A 21,630-nucleotide genomic window follows, 5' to 3' on the forward strand; every position below is an offset into this window, starting at 1 on the left:
AAGTGATATCTAACTACATAATAATAGATTTTTCATTTCACAATTATTGGAACTATGAAGTTGCTTACGAGGAGATTGATTCAATAAATTTCTTTATCCAAACGCATATTGCAATCAAAATTGCAGAAAATATGAATAAACAGAGCCTTGTCATTTATATAAGCTAAAACATTTTGATCGCTTTAAGCGCTCGGTGTTAACACTGATATTTTTCATTCTACAATGATTGAAATGATGAGGTTGCTTACGTGGAGATTGATTCGATAAATTTCTTTGTCCAAACGCATAGTGCAATAAAAACTACACACAATACAAATAAATAGAGCCTTGTCATTCATATAAGTTAAAACATTTTAATCGCTTCTGGTGCTGTTCAGTTTTAAAGCGTGCATTTTGATCAACCGTACGCGAGTGTATGCAACGCACGCACACAAGAAGTGTACATCTATATATAAACTAATAAAACGTTTGTTACACTTGCGCGAGAAAGGGGAAGGGTGGGGGCCAAGAAAGTGGAGCCAAGTTTCAGCCGTCCCTGGAAACCAGATGGGGTCTGAAAGTGCCCCGCGTGCTCGCCTTCGAAGAACATATCCATGCAGTATTAGTGTTCACGGGAACGAGTTACCTGTCGCAACTCTTTATCTCCCAATCGTTGACGATCACGTTCGCCAGCGGCTCGACAGGACAGTTTCCTTCAGGTGACTCTTCTCCATCGCTGTGCGAACACGTTCTAAATAAGTTTTCGAGTTGTTCCTGTTGGAGAAGGAATCATCGGAGGAAGTTCGAAATCTATCAACTTTCTAAGAACTGTGACAAATCAAAACTGGATCGACCAGTATGAAGATCGCCACGACCTTGTTCCTCTTCTTAGTCGTCGGTATGTACGATTTGCCCTTACTTCGACTAAACGCAGTTTCTAGCTTCGATCCTTTTAATTTTTAATCGATTAAGTCGTTGGATCTTTCCTCAACAGTCTCTGTATTCTATGAACTAACTGATTGTGCATTTCGTATTTAATTGAGTGCGTTTCACATTTAATTACGTGCATTCCTAATTTTGCTCGGAAGTATTATTCGTATTCGTTTTAACCTGAATGTAATCTGTGTATTATATTTTGTCTGTGATTAAGAAATTTTACTACTAATGAATGAACTACAGGCGCTCCCATTTGTGGAGGAGTAACCTAATTTATACCAGCGTCTAAATCGAAGGACCATGTATGAAAAAGAAAAATGTTCCTAGTATTGTTAATGGTATTAGTTGTCTGTGAATGTTGCTTTGAATCTGACTTAGCTAAAAGGAAAGGAATAGTTGCAGTGTTATTAGTGATGCTAATTAAATCTGATCTCAGCACTGATTCAAGTTCCTCTCCCTTATTATACATGCACAAGATTTATAATTTATACTTCTAATAAGATCTTTTATATATAAATAATATGGAAGGACACAAATTCTTAGAAAATATGAGCATATTTGAGGAAAGATTGAACATAGCTTAGTCGACGTGAATTGTGCCCATAATTATACAAGTGGTCTAAGTGAAAATTTTTAAAACTAAATGAATTCAATATAATTATTACGATATTATAAAAAATTGATCGTTAGATAGTGCTTGTTATTTCAACATTCTTTGGAATTCATTAATAAATATCTCGAAACAAGAAATATACGACTTAGACCACTTTCATAATGATGGGCATAATTATGTCCGCGTCTAAGACGTCACGTGGCCAAATAAATTACCTTCCGGGAGCTAAGCCCGTTTGACAATCTCTAAAAGGTTGTCCTTTTTGGTGGCACAGTACACGCGTCACGTTTCGTAATGATTTTGCGTAGAAGCGTGAAAGTGTAAGCACTATAGATCACGTAATTGTCACACGAGATCGCAATCTTAGTAACTGATTTTTCGTATGTTGCATCCTCTTCTGATTCCTCGAATATCGAAACTAGAAACTGTGGTATCGATTGCTCGGCTAACACTTTGGTATGCAGATGCAATTATTGGTGCATCCATGTATCAAATCTATTTTTTTCGGGGCTGTGCAAATATCTTAGTGTTAGCAATAAGCCTTAAGAAAATCTCTACTTAACATTTTGTTAAATTCATGCATTTTATTTTGATCAATGTTAATTTACATTAATATTCCAAGTAGAGCCTATTCGGTGCACAAATTAAATCGTGGTTTCGTGCATAATTGAAATTAATAAATTTTACTTTATAATAAACTTCATGTCAAATTATTTTATGCATTTATGACAAAAATAAATAGGTGTAATTTAAAACAGTAGAAACATTCAAAGAATTTAAAAGTCTTGTAAAATTATTTTCATCCTATTATATGTATTAAGAAAGAAAATAATCTTCCACTCCAGAGTTTGTTGCAATTCAGGTTATAATATTTTTATTTTGCATAAAGATCCGCTGTCTAGTGATTAGCTACTCGTAAGATAGAATAAATGCATAGAAGGTATTGGAGATTATTATTAATAAATTCACGAATAAACAAACTGATTTGTGCCCCTAATATAATGGAAGATATAAAAGCTTAGTAGAATGTCTTACAATTAGTAGAATGTAACAAAATGTTTAGTAAAGATCCGTACGCAGATTTCGTTGCTACTATATTTATTATAATATTTTATGAAGTATCTAATCACGGGTCCCTAATTTTTATCGCTTTCTTTTATTACTGAATTATTTCGAATTTACGTTGGAAGCGTGTATCTACATTTCTTGGGTTATTTTTTCGGGCCTTTTCCATATAATTTATGCCTTGTATTAAAGCATATTATTTATACTCTGTGCTATCGAGCCCTGACTTATCTCGACTGGCTGCACTGTCCACTCGATCTTATCACTCAAATTTCCTTTATTACTCGGTCCCATTACTATCGGACATAACACACGTGGTCTTCAAATAATGTTCTTCTTTCGATACTAATGGCGTAGTACTTCTTCAGAGTGGTATCTGCGACTTTCTTCACTTGAGTGCAGAAGATCTCTATGTAAATACGATCTTGCATACGAAATATTGTAAAATCAGGTTACTTCTCTTGATCCCGTGAGCTTGGTTCCGTGCGCTTTCGCGGGACAACGAACATAATCTGCGATCATTTCACGGTTTTCTTCGCGACGACGTAACCGTGACTCGTATGTTAGATTCGATATACTATGAAGGATTATATAAATTATATATATTGGTTTATTCGCGCATTTTATGTTACGAAAAATTCAAAGACTCTTAAAAATCCATGTCACATAAGAGGGTAAGGTACGTGAAGGAATGAATAAATGAAATTGAAATATAAACCTCACAGCTCAAAATATAAATAACCTGTTATTATGTTAAACAGTGTTCATACAATATAGTACGAGAAAAATTATGATTTAATGTAACAAAGATAAAAATGTACATATTAATGTAAATAGGTGACTGAATAACAGGTGTTACAACATATTTAACCGTGTGTAAGATTATGACTCGATCTTGCACGTATAGAAACTCGATTTCGAATCGAAAAAGTCAGATTTGACTGAGCGCAGCATGCTTAACCCCTTGCCGTATCACTTTCTTTACAGTTACAGTGATTAAAACGTATTTATCCCCAAAAATGTCGTAGAAGAGAAAAGAAAATTTATATTATTTGTATGGGTAAATTTATTTTAATGCTCAAGTATCGATTACAAACGAATCAAATTTTATTTCATCTAAAAAGAAACGCGTAACATTCATATTCGTTAGACTTTGTTAAAATCTTCATGACGAGTCTGACTCGATAAAATACGGCAAGGGATTAATTCATTTAGACGCCATCATAGGTGTCACTTTGAGCGGCATGTTTATCCACGTATACTCCGCAGTGGAGGGGAGATTCGTTTTTCGTAGATCCTGCGGTTTCCGTTTTGGTTTTCTTAGATCAAGGCATTACTGTGCCTATGAAGGATCGATGTTTTTGAGTAGGTATCATTTGATACTCTAACTATTAGTACATTTTATTACTATTACGTACTATTAGGAGCTCATACTAATTGAGAATGATCATGCACGTCGAAGATCACGTACATCGAGATCATGCACATCAAAAACATCAGGATCGATGTTTTTGTGTTTTTGACTAGGTATCATTGGATACTCTTGATTATTATGATATTTTGTTACTATTACGTACTATTAGGAATCGATACTAATTGAGAATGATCATGCACATCACCAGAGCAGCAGCAAAGTCGATTGTACGCACCGTTGCGATCTAGAAAGTGCAAAAGTATCGGGTGTCATTGCTGAAAATGGCCAGATCGTGAAAACAGAAAGAAATAGAACAGATCGTCGACGAAAGTAAGCAATTCCACCGTTCGATTGCCGGCATGCGGGAAAGGGGATCGAAATCGATGGTAATTACATATTCTCGAGATTTGAGGCAATGCTCCTGTAACACACGTGCCGACTATGATGGAATATAGGTCAGAGGAAGAAGGTGTCTACGCGACGCAGTGACTTCGTCCACCTGCACCGATTTTCGTTGGCAGGATGTAATGAATTCACCATTATCCTGTCAAATCGATCGTAACACTTTCCCTGTATTTAGCGAAACAATAACTTTCACCTATTAATTGCTGGATCTGTTACAACAACGCGCCACACGAATCGCGTGCAAGTCGAAGCCGTTTAGCCAGCGATTAAAAATTCAGTAAATTATATAAAATTAATTTTGTCGTGGGATAGACACGTTTGGGTATCAAGAAATAATTAAAAAAATTTACGTCCTTCTGTATTACCATTGGATCGAGGATTTTGTAACGAGTTTGTAACTTTGAATAATTAAGAGACGTCTTTTTCATAACAAAACAAATTTCTATTTATTATTTAGTTCCATATATGTATGGACTAAAAATTTTATGGTATCTAGCGAATATCTGAAATTAATTTCGATTCTGTGGGATGATAAATAATGATTCCCACTAGGATTTCGACGGTTCGGCTATTTGGGGAACCGGGTCAACAACGGGTCTGCGCGATCGCTTTATTTCTGACTGGATACTTTCTATCCACCTCTAATCAGCCGTAGGACCCCTCCATGTGTTCCATGCTAGTCGATTATCAAGAGAACTTGTTTTTTATTAAGCAATCTCAGCTTCTTATTGCGGATTTTTGTACATTTATGAAGAAATTGGCTGGTTGAACAGACATAAACAATCGATTAAGGGATGACGTGAAAATATTTTTATTTTGCATAAAGATCCGCAGTCTACTTATTAGAAAATATTTTCTTACATCTTCAGCTTGTAATATTTAAAAAACGAATACATGGCCACCTAATATGATCGTATACATAGAAATGGCAATGGCAGCAGCGGCTTTGAAGGCGCGTCACCATCAAGGTGAAGGTAAAGGTCGTTCAAGGGAAACAGTTGCGCAGGTTTGTTCGTTCATCATTTCTAAATAGAACAACGGTAATCATGGGATCCATTCAACGAGGAAAAGAGAATTTTGCCTTGATTCATGGCCTACTACTGCTTCCCAATTATATCATGACTCGGTTACATTAGGTGAACTCTGAGATGAGCAGTGAAAGTATCCTTGAGATTTGTACCGCAAAAGTCATCGTCCTAGATCGTAGCGAAACAGAAATTGATTTTATTCCTTAAGATGTTTGATAGGTTGAGAACTAATGTAATTTTTAAATTCTTCCAGTCTTCGATATTTTCCCAGGGAAAGCATATTGGTCTAATAATTGTTCGCAGCCATTCATGTGTTCTACATTTGATTCGTCTGATAGACGTGCACGCGAGCCATTATTGTTCATGAGGTTTCGAAGAAGTCAGGATACAGCTAATTCTGGCGACAAGAATGGGACACGCGCTTGCAACCATTTTTCCAGAGCTTTTTTTCCATCATACATTACAGTCATTTTAGATTGCAGAAACTGAGAACCAGTATTTGTTTACGGTAGATTAAATTGACTGCTCGAGGTGTCAGGCTAAAAACTCTCACGTTGATCGTAATTGTCCAATAATGGAAAAGAACAAGCAATTAACTGACATTTTCTTCCGTAAGCCGGTCAAGCGATGGATTCTCATTAGTTCTGATTGTGCTGGACAAAGTTAAGCTTTCTCGTTCGAAAATTTCACCGTGTTCGAACAGCTATAAAATTTCTACAGGCTCTTTTCATTTTTAGCACTCTTCGAAATTCATTTCTCAAGTTCCGTTACCAGCGGATACAACCAGTTTGATTAAACTGACTTCATAATTTCGTTAGTTACATTCTATACGCAGAATTCAAGAAACAGGTTGATATTGAATTTTCTTAAAAAATTAATTTATAGAAATATCAATTCTCATAAAAATCTATTCATACCTGTACGTTTTAAATTGTACTTATATATGCAGTGACCACGGAAAATTAGATTGATTTAAAGAGAAATGTTTATTATTAATAATGCAGTTTATAATATATTTGTAATTCCATACCGAATCTGTATCATCAACCTTACGTAATTAATTTTTACTCGAACGTTTCATCATTTCATCTGACAATCATGTTGTGCAATTTCACGAAGTCGGTGCTGAACAATAAGATGACACTAACCATTCCACTATTTGGAGCATGAAGGAGAATTGTCGAGAAAATTGGCATGAAATGGAAACGAGCTGCTTTGTTTCCATCGACTGTAAATCTGTCCGGTTATGTTACGACTTTTCCTTTTTTCGTAAAAACGGAGGAAGTGAGAAACGGAACTGACTTTTGGAGTATGAGGAACCTCTGTCGTCGGTCAACATGGTCGAAAGATGAGTCGACCGTTCAAGTGGGTCAGTAGGCTGTGGCCCAATGGCACGCCCGAGATCCGGCAAATCTTTTCCGAACACGAATTCCGGACTTACCTTTCACAACCTTTGGGACATTCTTTGAATAATTAGAAAATATGCTTAAATGAAGAGTAAACACGTACGTGAAATGTACTAATGATTGTTGTCTGAGAATAATCCACATTATTTATCAACACTAAACCTTCCGCTGGCAGTTTTATATTTTTCATTTCATAATTATTGGAATTATAAAGTTGCTTACGTGGAAATTGATTCGATAAATTTTTTTATCCAAGCATATATTGTAATCAAAATTGCAGAAAATCTAAATAAATAGAGCCTTATCATTTTTGTAAGCTAAAACATTTTAATCGCCTTCAGTGCTCGGTAGGTTTAGTGTTAAGGTTTTAGTTATTAATAGACGGCGGATTTTATGCATTTATGGGAAAAATGAGTGGGTGCAATTTAATACAGTAGAAAAGTTACAATGATTTAAAAGTGCTACTCTAGTTTTTTCTCAGCTTGTAATTATTAAAGTAGGAATAAACTGTTTATATGGTTCAAGTCACTTGCAATTGGTGCAAACAATTTTTATTTTGCATGAAGGTCCGCACTCTAGTTATTATTATATTAAGTTATTTATGTGAATCATAAAGAGGATCGATTTTTTCCTGCACTAAATTAAGTTCATTGAGCAACGGATTTACAAATTTGTTCGGCAGAATCGATATGATTCATCGATTTATTCCAGAAGTGAAAGTAGCTGGGACGATTGACCGATGCATTTTGTTAAGAATCTTCGAAACAATATCATCTAAAGGAGATTTCCAATTATTCAGCAATTTCCATTTTAGAACATACACTACTGTGCAAAAGAAAGAAGCATCCAATATAATTATAAGATATAATGACAAACAATATCTTTATGTAGAAATTGTATTGTACAATCATTGATTTATTGCATTTAAAGTGTTAGATAATCCGCAATAACAAATATATTCTCAGAACTATTCAATTAAACAGCGGAATCCTTTTTCATAACTTACTGTCTTTCTATTCGATTTTTTACGATTTTCTATTAAATATGGCCGGGTGCTTCTTTCTTTTTCACAGCAGTGTATAGTACAAATGTACAGTACACATAACGTACGTTTGAATTATGGCACGGTCTTGGCACGTTCCTTTCCAGAAACCGCAAATAAAGGACGACTTCGTGATTTCCTTAAGAAATGCCATTATTCCTGACGCCTGGGGACAATCTGACGGTCAGCGTTAGAAACCTGTCGTCGTTGTTTCGTGATTATGGTTGACAATAGAATATGTAACGCTAGATGACTCATTTCACTGGAAGATTACTTTCTCGAAAAGAAAACGATCTCGTGAAAACATTAAGCAATTACGCCGTATGCAGGGGATAAACGTCGTTCTGAAATTACTGTCAATCTCCGCAGCATATGGGATTCATCTACAGGGTGTCTTGAAACGAAAGAACCTTTCTCAGCGAGAAGGTTCCAATACATCATTTTCACCAATTTTATAATTTCATTAAATGTGTCAAAATGAACATTTCCGAAGAGAAAAAATTAGAAAACAATTATTCAAGAAGTTTGCACAGCATACTTCGCTTTGTAGGTATTGTTCCGTTACATGTTTCGTTAAACAGCATTCCTGACTCCTGAATCCCATCACGATGTTCAGAAAATGATAAAGAATCGATAGCACAGATTAGGTGCAATGAATTATGGCCCATACGAACGTAAATCATTTTAGTCGACACATTAGAGTCTTGCCGACTGCTAACTCAACGAATTGTAGCTTCATTTAGACAAAATGCTAAATTTCCGGTTTCCACAGAAAACTTTCTCCGAAAGTATTTCCTCGTTCTCAAAATTTGCATGGATTACTTTTCGCCATAGTACTTTGTTCAAGCGGATTTTAGTCACGTTTTATTTATGTTTCAAAAAGAGATAAATCCTGGAGCTAAAAACTCTTGCCTAAGACAAGACATTTAAAATTTATCTCGAGTTCGATTTAAGCATGCAAATCTATGCGTTAATTACGATGGAATGTATAGGGTGTTTCGAAAATCCAGTGAAATCGAGCGATGCTACGAAGTTGGATCGGAACAGAGATCCATGGTGTTCTTTTCTTCCCGTTTGGTTGCAGGCTGCATGTGGCGGGAGACGCTAGGCCAATGCGTGTTTCAATCGGACTTTGGTTTTGCACTAAACTGTGCCTTCAAAAAGTCCACCCTCTTTCGAGTGCGAAATCTTGGAGGTGTCAAAGGCTACGTAGGCTTGGGTGAGTCGAAACAAACCGCCGATGCCGATGGAAAAATAACATTTCATCATTGTCATGTATTGCGAAAGAGAATATCATTCAATCGAGTTACAGAGGATCCAAAATCTCGCAATTTGTCGCTCGAACTATTAATTATACTGTAGACCGATGAGTCTGATGTAAATCTGTCTCTGTAGAATTATTGTGAATATATCTATCTTATTATTAACATCTAAAATGTATGTATTGCTGAATCCTGGTGGAGGCTTGCTTGTAGTTGCTTTGCGTGCGTATTTAAATCACTTGTGGCTACAGCTTGTGTGACGATAATTATCGCAGATCCTGCAAATGTATTAATAATGTACTTTCTATTTCTGATCACACTACGTGTTTCGTGACTAATTTTTCCAGCCTACAAAATAATATACTGTCTCGTTCAGAAGGAAAAAATTTAATTCTCCGTTTAATCCCATGCCCCAGATTCTTACATAAGGTACAAGTTATGGCACACTCTGGAAATATCATATAAACGTGTAATTACCTATAAATGAATGAATATAAACGAAGTAAAATTATTTAGTGAATAAATGAAATCTGTAAGCATATATTTGCACGTGGAAGAACTATCAGTTTCATTGGAGTAAAAATTCAAAGAAATTTTGGTTTATCACATAATAACCTTGTACTTTAAATATTTTATTAAATTCTATCACAAAAATCGGCCAGTCAAAAATTTGAGAGACTTATCAGAGCCAGACCCGATAGCATAATCTTTGTCGCTCCGGTAATGCTCGTTGCGTTTAATGTCCGGAAAATTATGCGTGAATTTCACATGATGAGGTATCCAGTTCGGAAGGAAATGATGCAGAAAGTGAAGGAGTATGTCAAGTATACCGCAATTAATAATGCCAGGCATAAATGATCGAGGATGACATTAACGACGACTATCTGATCAATACACATACTTCTGCCTAACCTACTTCCACCGTGCATTTTGTCAATCCGAGGTTGACTATGGAAAAAAGGTTCACCGCCTTGACCTGGCCTGAATCGTTGACAGAGGTGCCTGTGTCGCGGTAAAAAGACGACACCTCTACAGAAACTTAATTTGCATTAGAAGTGTGTAAACCATAAAGATCAAACGAACCTCTTTGTAAAAAATGATGGTTCGCTAATTTGCGCGTTCGCAGACCGCAGAAAAACCAGCTGTGGACTCTTACGTAATCCATAGTTGCTCAACTTTCTTCGAGGTTTCTTCTCCGCGCTGATCTTAAACCCTTTCGGAGCAACGGAACTTGCTTTATACATAATTCAGCACGAAAGTAGATTTTTGTATGCCCACGAAGGATTGTCGTGGGAAAGAAATTCTTTCGAAACTTAAAATTTACTTTTGGCAGTGGTTAATAAAAATCTTTTAATATGATTGGAAGTTAATGATATGGTAATTGTGTTGTTTTTGTGTATTTATCATTAGAATGTGTATGAATTTGTCTGTGTTTTATATGTATAATAACATAGTATTGTATATAATAACATAGCATTTATTAAGGATTCAGAATGTGTCATTATATATCGATATTTAAAATAGTAGATTATTTCTGCATTATTACTGATCTGCACTGTTAATTTCAGGATTTTCCGTCGGCGACGAGTTGGGTTTCGGCCAATCGTTGTCTAACGTAGAAGTTTCCAAAAGGAGAAGCGTGTCTACCAGAGGAAATGTGCCATCTTACACAAACACGGTAAAAAATTGTGCAATAGTAAAATAAAAATAGATTCACTCACAACACGAAAACGAAAAATGCGCATAATCACTACGAAGTTTTTTATGAAAATTTTCAAAAAATCTTGGAACATACAATATTTGATAGAATCCAGTACGTTTTTGATTTATTTTAAATTTAAATAAAATAAAATTCTATTCGGTCCACTTTCAAGAATTGAAAGTTGCATAAACATCCGCAGTCAAAAGTTGGAAAACGCTGAAAATTGATGGAAATGGAGATATATTTGTTAAACAAAGTTTAGGAACCGTGAACAATTGAGTTGATCTATAAAAAGTAAGAGTTTCCATAGTTGTGTCGAAAAACTCGAGCTTCAAAATTTGTTGCGCAATGTCTATGAAAAATTGGAAACGATATTTACCGATTCGAAATGTTTGGCCTGTACAGTAATTTCAATTCTCGAAAACGTAATATTTGGAAGATTGTATGCTTGTACTTTTATCCAATCATTTACTTTCTCTCGTCTCGAACGGGCGAGACGCCTAGTACGGCACAAACTCGACCCGAAAGCACAAGTTCGGCCTTGTGGTAATTGGTGCATGAATGTCGATCCACCTCTTTTCACGAACAACTGTCTGCAACAATAACACCGGCTAGTACAAGGTACATGTGCATATATTAACGGTAGTACATTAGCAGTCTGTACTACAAATAATAGTATCGAGATGCGATAAAAAGCAAGGAAGAAGGACGAACGAATGAGGACAAGGCAGAGATTTTTCTACGGTGCTACTCAAAACTCTATGAGGTCGGAGTGCACATTAGACACTATACACTTTCATCCGTCATTGCGTACACTGCCGTCCAGAAGTCACTTATAATATTTGGATACAGATGATCTTTCGTTATTAATTAATGGTATTAATGATACTTACTAATTTTTTCTCTAATGCACATATTTTCTGAATTATAATTATTATTCTTATATTTTCTAATCCGAGTTGGCTTCTAGAGCTGTCCATAATCATCCCACAGTTCCTCAATCTCCTTTTCCCAACATTTATTCAAATAGTAATGAGATAGAAATGATAGAAATGAAACAATAAAATCAACCTGGACGCTTGTACTCTTTAATTACCGTACGTTTTACAATTTCAAGATAGCAATGGCGAATATCGGAAAGTGACCTACGGATTATGGTAACACGTGTAACATGATAGAAAGTCGATCGCACAGAAAGGAAACGACGATCGTAGGTGAGCCTTGAAGAGTGAGCAGATCTGATTTCTCTCTATAATTCGAAACATCTCACCTTCAATAACAGGATCTTGCTCTCAGTTCGATAACCAATCGAAATGTCTTACAATTTCGTAATCTAGTAAACGAGATTTTAAAAGATTGCTCAATTCCTTGTTCAAGGCTACCAATCGAGGAGACGTTCGACAACAAACGCAGAACAACAATCGCCAAGTGGTGCCTCCTTTCAAGCCTCTGCCATCGGGTGCAGTTCGACCGATGGCTCAGCAACCAGAACGACAGAAATTAGTTGTTCAGCAGAATAGTACAGCTCTGAGGACTGTACCAGCGCCATCTTTGTCGGTGACGCAGCAGGATGTGCTGAAGCAGCAGCAACAGCAACAGCTAATTCAACAGGAATCGAAGCAGAAACAGCAACAGAGGCTGCAGCAGGAGGCGTTTGCGTTGCAAATGCTGAAGCAGCAACGGTTGCAACAACAGGAGGCCATGAGGCAACAGCAATTGCAGAAGATCCAGCAACAACAGAAACAACAGGAGCAACAGCTGGCGCAGCAGCAGAAGAGGCATCAGCAGATGCAGGTGAAGAGGGATCAGGTAATTGTCCTTCCTTGTCTTTGCATCTGAATTACATTATGAAAATTTATACATCTTTTTACATTTATAGACACCCCAGATACTCGCAGTTGCAGCCGCAACGCCAGGAAAACTGCCTAACATCGTCGCTGCGATTCCGCCAGCTGGAAGCATAGTAGAACCTGACTCTGCATCGAGAACGGTGGTTGCAACCGCAGGTCTGCCACCGTTCCTCTCAATGCCTCCATCGTCAGCACAGTTGACTGACAGGATCAGCAACAGTCCAACCATTTTGGAAGATGCCGACAATGAAGTCTCGAAAGACGACCCTAATCAGGTAATCCTTTTCTTTGTTACAACGATTGGTTTCCAACGGTTCTACATACGTGTCACAAAGACACTGATTTACTGATTTTTATTTATTGATCTTCAGCTGCCATTACCTGGAGACGACGTAGCATCCTCTGTGAATGAAATGACATTGCTTTCTCTCCACCCTATCACGTCTGAGAACAATCACAACTTCCGTCAGCAACAAACGGAGAAACGACAATCGTTGCCATCGTCTCTGCCATCTTTGGCACCCATTCAAGGAATGGAGACGTCGCTGAAAGCCCTCGCGGAAGCTAGTAACATCACTCTCGAAGCTCTGGAAGCTGCGATTTTACTTAGGCAACAACAATTATTACGGAAACAACAAGGACCGACAAGTACCACCACCACTACGACAATAGCTCCTCCCAAAACGTAATCTAAATTTTGTTTACCTCGCACAGGATTTATTAAAAAGTGCCAAGCTTCAGAGATCATATTAAATCCACTTTATTCGAGACCACTTGATTTCACTTCGAAGATTAAATTTATTACTTTGCTTTTTCAGTAAATATAACTCGGGAGCCACAAAAGTGATGAACGCACCTCGAGAATACTACCCATTGGGTTACGACAAAAATTTCGATGACAATTTCGCTAGTCGCGTCGATCTTCCGGATACGAGCTTCTACTGCGGTGATCAGAAACATTTCCCGGGGCTGTATGCTGACGAAGACCTTGGGTGCATGGTAAATTGCTGATTCACAATTGCATCGTGATTTAACTAGACAAGTTTAGTAGGTTCCAAAAATCCGAGTTTTAAGTTTGGGGATTCACTGGTTCAAAAGTTATACGTGTGTAAAGTTGAGCAATTTTAAGCCCTTTTGACTGATAAGGGCGTTTGTGTGCACTTAGAAGGTTGGTCAGGTGCAAATCTACGTTGTCGACGTCACCACGTGCTTGTAGTTATCGACGCGCGGCGCTGAGTACTTACCAACATGGTGGCGCCCTTACCTACTCCGCGTGCCTCACAAAAAATCCTTCTAGTCAATGGTTACGCTTTGACGTCACATGCTTCAGCCAATAATTCGGCTAGAACCGAAAGTCCGTGTGGAATGACCAATCGGACGGCTAGCTGCCGCATTCCTTTCGAACTTGTGAAGCACGGAGAGTCCTGAAAACGCTTAAATCGCTCAACCTTAAACATGCATAGCTTTCGAACCAGTGGATTTCTAAAGTAACAACTTGGATTTTTGTCATTCCTCGTCAAAATCTACAAGATTATACAAAAACAAGTCCAAAATTCGGATTTAACCTCAAGTGAAGCATTCTGATTACAAATTTCTGTGTACTCAGGTTTTCCACGTCTGCGCACTAACAGACGATGGACTCATTATGAAGAGTTTCCTGTGCCCTGAATCAACGTTGTTCGACCAAACGATCCTGAAATGCAATTGGTGGTTCTACGTCGACTGTAAATCATCGAAAAACCTATACGACAGCAACATTCCCATCAGCAAGAGCTACCAGCTGATGAAAGCTCTCGCGTTCTTCTCGGCGTACAAAAACCATGAAAATAGTACAATGAATGCTCAAGAAAGCTTAGAACCCACTAGCTCCTGAACCTCCTAAGAAGTAGGCGAGTCGTAAATCTTCACTAAATAGTCGTACATCTATTGTTAGATTTTAATCGGTTCTACGATTGCCAATTAATGTTCTCCTAATCCATTAACTCTCGAATTATCTTGAATTGTCTCTGTCTTTAATTAAGTTTCATTTTTGTTGGGTGGGAATTAATGGATTACAAAGAATGTATAAGCCTAGGCATACTATTCGGTTATTCGTTCTGCAGTGTAACGATTCTTCTCGAATAAGTAGACTGCGAGTGTTTATGCGAGAGCTACAATTCATTGATTTGAAAGTTGATCGAGGATTATGGTAAAACAGAAAAACTAAAATTTTAATTTGTCCGACTGTTCGGGTTTCTGTAAAACTCGCACTCTGCAAGTAACTGCAAACACTGCCGATGTTAATCGCAAACGGCGAAAGTATGTACATATAATTTATTGCGTTAGCGCGTAGTATTTGTAGGAAATAATTTTTTACAATAACGACTGTAAATAGTTATTATGTTGGTCTCTTCTTCGTTGATATGGCTTGTTCAATAATAATTCTATTTTCCATAACAACCACTGCTGTTCTTATCCTAAGCTTACCTCGTAGAACAATGATCTTATTCGGCGAGGAGGGAGAACAATATTACGTAGAAAGCGTAACATTTATTATGGCAAGTAAAGATAAATGGAAAATAATACAAATTAAATGCCAATATTGCCTTATCACCGATGTACACAGTCAGTCTATAATTTCTCGTCGATGATCACGTTGTCAATCGTCACTTGAAATTTCATGATACCGAAGGCACAATCCTTGATAACTTGAATAGTTAGTATATATGTTCTAGAATGCCTACGATTATCGCAATTGATAAATAATTCGCTTTCTAAAAGGTACAAAACGTTATAAATGTTATAATTTACTATTGATTACGAAAGCGCGGACCGATTAGATTCGCTGAGGAGTACGTGTCGAGTTGTTAATGTTTAAACATTATATAAAACATAGAAATCTTAATGATACTTTAGTGGGCAGTGTCACCTTTCGGTGCAAGGTGTTCTCGAATTATAGCTGAAATTAATCAATAGGAGACGATGAGTGAAACTCTAAGATAAGTTCGTAAATATACAGATACAGGTTCTGCACTCCAAATGCACCATTTTGCAAATGAATAGTACAAAACCTATAAATATGATTGCGAGTTTTGTTAGATCTCTAAGAAGGATACTCTCTAAACATACAGCTTTGTTACAATCGTAATACTACGTTTACGTGTCTTATAAATCAGTTGAATTGCATCTACAATTCTGAAACGCCCTGTATAAAAATCGACGTCGAACATTCTATCAGACGATGTGAAGGTAAGCAGAACTCTACACGTACGTACGACACTTACCGTAATTCAGTCGCGAGCCTAACTATTCGACGTTACATTTCTATCGAAGACACGTTCGATCAATTAGAACTCACTCTACTTCTTGCTTCGCTCTGGAGCATGAATGGCAGCAAAACTGTTGGTAGTACTGGTAGGTGCAGAGCCGGGCTTGCGCGACTAAATTGCAGTTCGATATACTGTCCTTGCAATGAGGATTCTCTTCTAAAACTGAAAATGAAATAATTAACATTGCAAAAAACATTTTACAACAGAAAACGATTCTTTAATATACCATTCGAGATTTCTGGATCGTCTTGAACTTGCAGAACTCTGTGATGATTCTCGGAGACGTGTACGTCATCCTTGCAGGGATAGTCGTTGCAGGTCCGTCGAGGTGTAGGCTTGTCTTTTTCCTTGCAATGGAGTTCGTGAGGCTCCGGCGATTGGCCGTTTCTGTTCAGACATTTCACTTCTCTTTCCTGAATGCCTTTTCCGCACGATCGGGAACACTGGAATCGTTCGAGGGTATATTTGAAGACAAAAGTAGTACGTTCATTCAAATCCAGCCGTGGATTAATATTTTAGACACCCTGTATATAATTGTAAACTACAGTAAAGTCGTGAACTAACTCCCACCGCCTGTTCCGAGCAGGGACACAGATCGTGTAGGCAAATTATATTTTTATGACTGCGTCGACCGCGCCAAAAGTACAAAGGATGCCGAACGCAGAGAAGTACTGCCATGTAAACGCAGTGGAAGGAGAAGGCGAAGGAACAGTGATCGTGGAGATCCTCAGGGAGCTAGATCGCGACTTTACTGTAGAATGTATGCAAGAATGTAAGTGTAAAAATCGATTCGCTAATATTACTTCTGCCCATTCCGATATGAACCATGTGGACTCGCATGGTGGACCGTTGCATGGTTTCCTTGTTTCCGGTTTGGTTGCCGGGCAGTTCATGTCCCGGACCAGTAGCAGCGATCCACGAAGAGTGGTTACACAGACCGCTTCTCTGACCTGTTCACCCGAGTCACATTGCGAAGAGCACTGAGAAATAAAGAAAGAATACTCGAAATGTAAGATTGAATTAACTAACTTTAACTTTTGTCTTTCCAGCTTGACTTATGGAGAAACAAATCATTAGATTGCGTATCTTTATGCAAAATAAAAGCTGTCTGCATCGATTGTAAGGAATAGAAACTAAATCGAACGTTATTTCTTCACTTAATGATTTGAACAGAGGAGAAATCATATATTGACATCTTCAGTTTGAAAAATTTTCCAACAATTTTCAATTTCATCCGCTCAATTTTGCTATAAATGCACAAAGATCCGCAGTCTACTAATCATTGTACCTCTGACCAAGGTCCCGTGAACCATTGTCCGCTGCAGGTCCTATTGCTAGAGCAAGTTCTCGTAGTTTCCGGTCGAGTCGAGTGATCACAGAATTCCAGATGCGGTCTACTTTCGCAGAAGACTTTCCTAGTTTGCACGCCTGTTCCGCATTCGGATGAACACTGGGAAAGGATCATGCATACACATCTGTTCGTAAAACCAGAAGTTTGATACTTTGATAAAAACTTCGTGAGAACTCTTACCCCTTCGGACCAGTCGGTGTACAACCACTGTGGACTCTGGAGTCCCGTAGAGATGGCGGTTAATGACGGCGCTTTATTTGAACAGGGTCCATAATCGCAAGGTTCTTGAGTGTCAGGCTTCGTTTCGAGATCGCAGGGAGGTCCTTGTGTGACGCAAGTCGCCATTCTTGTCCTCTTGCCTGGCCCACAAGACGTGGAGCACTTTAATTCGAAAATTAAACTGATTAGAAACACGTGTTAACTGTTAATATTATTGTAACAGTTGATAGCATTTATCAGTTCCATGGAATATAGAAAGTACATACTGATTCCTACGTATAGCTGAAGTGATGGCCTCTTTAATGTTAAGAAATGTTCTACCTTACACACATGACTATTATTAAGTACGATTTACTGTACTCTTGTGGATAAACCAGAATTGGCTTCTAAAATAAATTTGGATTAACCGCATAAACGCTATTTACTGTTTTCGAGCGTGTCAGATTTATGAACCTCTAAAACCGAATAAGGTGTTCGAGGTGCGTAATATGCAATAGGAGAAGATTAATACCGAAGACCATGTGCCCACGTTCCATTGCGGAGGCGGTATCGTCGTCGCCGTTATTTTCGCGTCGTATTCACACGCCGGCATTTCACAAGGCTCGCTCGTAGGAAGAATTTTCGGCTCCATACAGGCGCCGTCAGCTATCCTCATTACCAGCGATGGTTTTATCTCTTGAACGCATTCTAATTCACGCGCACGAGTCCCAGTACCGCAAGTCACAGAGCAGTGGTTCCAAGGACCGGCTCTCCATCTTTAGTGAATTTTTATGCAAAATAAATATTGTCTTCAGGATTTGCAAAACACAGTAGCTACGCAGACGTTATATTTTTTCCGCTTAATAATTTAAACGAGCTAAAAACTCGTAATTATGAAAGTGAAGATTTTAAAAAAAATGAGATTATCAGTTGTTTCATATCACATTATTCTAAACTAATTTGATTCAATGTAATTTTTACGATATTGTCAAAAATGAATCGATAGTGCTTTCATAATTATGGGCACAAATGTCTAAATTTTCTTTACTCTTTTAAATGTAACTGTTTTTGAATGTAAATGTTATTATTTTGTGCGTTAGAGCTTACCTGGGCGGGCAAGGCGTGGTATTGCAACGTTGAACGTCTCGTGGCTTTTCTGTATGACATCTTTTCCCAGGCACTACTGTCTGCGTGTGTTCTTTTACGCATATGTATTTTAACATTTGGAAACCTTGAGTTTAGAAGAAAGAAGGACACGTGTTACCAAAATTTTGATTTAATTGATGATGATCAAATTTAATGGAAGACTCATAAAGATGAGAACAAAAGATGAACAATGATGAAGATACCTCCGCCACAAGTTTGGCTGCACCCGGTGTAGCCGACTGCTTTCCAAACGAATTTCCTCTTTTTATATCGTCTCGAAAGGTACGGTGATTGCGTGCCATTGTTGATCGCGGGACCGCTTTCGACTCTGAAAAATAACGACGGCGATTACGCATTTTTCTACAGTTAAAGACCAGAAATAAATGTTACGTTAAATCTGAATAAAATACCTTCTGTTTAGAGTGCTCGGTATAACTGGTTCTCCAGCTTTGCTAGAAACTATAAGTAAAAAATGAAAACTTGGAAATGTTGTATTTAATATTGCAATATATACCTGTTTTGTGCCCAAAATGAGTATTCGTTGGGACGTTCCCATTTCCAGGGATGATGTATCGATAAACTATCCCCGGATTTGGTTCTTGGTATAGAACCTAGTGGAAACATTAATATACAGACTTTATATACAATATAATAAGGTAATATACAAAAGATAAAATATTCACCATGACATCGATTGGCTCTTGCAATGGGCCAGTAGCAGAGAAGCTTTCCAGATGCTGAGACCCTTGACGAAGGTACACGAAAGTTGTTCCAGCTGCTTGATATTTGCCGGACAAGTTAATATTGTAATTCCCATTGAGTAAAAAGCTGCCATTTTGCAACTTGATCGCTGAAAAAATAATTTCAAAGTTTATTCCGCGTCAATTGCTTACTTCCTAATTTTCTGTCAATTTCGAAAGGTTCGTTTCACCCAGCAATGTAATAATTATAATGCGGATCTTTGAAATCGAATCATTTTTCCAAATACCCGTCCTCTCTAAGTTGAGTCTAAATTGATTCTATATTTTCAATTAAATCCAGGAACGTCCCTGTTCTTTTAATTATTTTATTAAGCTGAAACTTTTCCTCTCCATTTGATCGTGATTCAAACATGAATGAAAAAAGCCGATCATTTTCATTGTTCGACCTAATAATAATGCAACACGTGGCAAAACCACATTTCACAAAGTACTTTTCGAGATGCGAATTAACACATTCACGAGTGCATTAGAGACTATTAGAGAGATCACGGTCGATAAACCTAACAGCCTCCCCCACCCCCCGTGGCTAATTATTTCACGCTCGTGTCATGCGTTGAGAAGTAAATCGCATAATCAGTCATCTAATGAAACGTATAGTCATTCACGGAGCTGGAATACGGGAATCGCTGTCTCTGTCGGTGTTGTGTACGCGATATGATACATTAGAAATATAGACACGTCATTTATTACCCGCTGGTTTGTCTTTCATCTCTCTTCAGGCGTAGTTGAACGAAACATTAGATTGATATTAGCAGCCATTAGAGAGCAAATTCGCTCGGAGGAAAAACTGCAATCTCTTCATCTCGTTCCGTAAAATAACTAACACTTCGTACGTAATTATTGTACACGTGTGTCTTTGAAAATAGTCCACGTGATTGATAGTGTACCAGTGATTATTTTATTTTTAAGGAAATCGATCGGTGACAAATTATTTTCAGAACGTCACAATACATTGTTGAATCGTAGAAAGCATAAACAGGTTCTATTAATACAGCTTACTCAATGGTTTCAGTTTCCGACATAACCCCGCCGTTTCGATAGGAAACGTCATCGTAACTTTGACGAAATGCCAACAAAGCGTTCGATTCTGTTATGAATTTAATATAGACATGCGAAACGGTTGTCAGGAACTCGCATTAACGCTGACGAGATTGATCACTATTCTAAAACCTTCGGATAGTTTCACGTTATTTCACACCTACCTAGCCCCTTTCATATCCAAAGAATGGACACACATCGGAAACGTTCTGCGCGGCGTTTAATCTTCTTAGCGATCTATGACACGTCGATTGACCGCCGTAAAAATCCTGATCGCAATCGTTTAGCCAAGAATTATACCCCCTTCTTACAAGGGCGCTGGTCGGCGTGGATTTTACGACCGATCGATTTATACGATCCGCGATAGATACGTTCCAGGAAACGGCACATTCATAATAACAACTTTTTGAGTTTCGCAAGGCGCGGGAAAATGAAACTGATCGGCGATATAATTGGGCCGCGGAATTTTATGTGTCTCTGTACGAAATTATTACACACCTTTCCAATAATACATAATAATACGCTTCTATTATTCGCATTTGACCCATGAGAGTGTGTAGTAAATTCTTCCTTATCGAGGAGGGTGTGTACATGTTTCAAGATGTGTTATTCGAAACATTACATTTATTTTTTTCATTATATAGGGTGTGGCCGGACGGGTGGAACAGCCGAGCAGTGGGTGATATTACATGTAAAACTAAGTCGAGAAAAAGGAATAACATTTCACGTTTGACGCTTCCTTTTCGAGAAAATCGAGTTTCAAGTTCCGCTAGGTTCGCATAATGTAGTATATCACAAAGTAGAATTGGTTGATCATGGTCAGACGCGTCAGACGATTCCTATGCAATAGCACGGGTATTCGCTGCATTTTCAAACTCAATTTTCTCGAAAACGAAGCGTCAAACAAAAAAGTGTTATTCCTTTTTTGCGACTTATTTTTACATGTAGTATCACTCCCTGCTCGGTTGTACCACTCGTCCGGCAGAGTTGGGCAAAAATTTAATCAACGATTGATGATTAACTTCATCAATCGATTGCATCAATCGTCGATTTTTCATTGTTTACCTTTTTTAATCGTACACATTAATCAATCAATCTTGATTAAAATTTTAATCGATTAATGCCC

General features: G+C 37.7%; 2 protein-coding genes across 12 annotated transcripts in view; one reads left to right on the plus strand and one right to left on the minus strand.

The window, feature by feature from the left end:
- Positions 1-539: 539 nt before the first annotated feature.
- Positions 540-15,228, plus strand: Mtg (mind the gap). Of its 2 annotated transcripts, XM_076423197.1 has the most exons (8): positions 540-877; positions 8,973-9,107; positions 10,719-10,828; positions 12,230-12,661; positions 12,732-12,977; positions 13,074-13,387; positions 13,521-13,701; positions 14,309-15,228. In XM_076423197.1, the coding sequence occupies exons 1-8, from the start codon at positions 838-840 to the stop codon at positions 14,573-14,575; spliced, it is 1,725 nt and encodes a 574-aa protein (XP_076279312.1). In that variant the 5' UTR covers positions 540-837; the 3' UTR covers positions 14,576-15,228. The 2 variants fall into 2 exon arrangements, with proteins under 2 accessions (XP_076279312.1, XP_076279313.1); XM_076423198.1 differs by lacking the exon at positions 8,973-9,107 and having other exon boundaries at positions 541-877.
- A 22-nt stretch (positions 15,229-15,250) lies between these two features.
- The window catches only part of LOC143208627 (ADAMTS-like protein 4), a 34,247-nt gene continuing 27,867 nt past the window's right edge, over positions 15,251-21,630 (minus strand). For all 10 annotated transcript variants that reach the window (XM_076423193.1, XM_076423191.1, XM_076423186.1 and 7 more), the window contains 11 exons: positions 19,389-19,555; positions 19,220-19,316; positions 19,116-19,164; positions 18,909-19,033; positions 18,667-18,790; positions 18,092-18,335; positions 17,542-17,742; positions 17,299-17,460; positions 16,814-16,990; positions 16,237-16,453; positions 15,251-16,172 (listed from right to left, as the gene is read on the minus strand). In XM_076423193.1, coding sequence (XP_076279308.1) covers positions 16,036-16,172; positions 16,237-16,453; positions 16,814-16,990; positions 17,299-17,460; positions 17,542-17,742; positions 18,092-18,335; positions 18,667-18,790; positions 18,909-19,033; positions 19,116-19,164; positions 19,220-19,316; positions 19,389-19,555 — 1,700 coding nt within the window. In that variant the 3' untranslated portion in view covers positions 15,251-16,035. The remainder of the gene's footprint in view (positions 16,173-16,236; positions 16,454-16,813; positions 16,991-17,298; positions 17,461-17,541; positions 17,743-18,091; positions 18,336-18,666; positions 18,791-18,908; positions 19,034-19,115; positions 19,165-19,219; positions 19,317-19,388; positions 19,556-21,630) is intronic.

This window comes from Lasioglossum baleicum, chromosome 5 (assembly GCF_051020765.1).
Source record: "Lasioglossum baleicum chromosome 5, iyLasBale1, whole genome shotgun sequence".
NCBI classification, from domain to species: Eukaryota; Metazoa; Arthropoda; class Insecta; order Hymenoptera; family Halictidae; genus Lasioglossum; species Lasioglossum baleicum.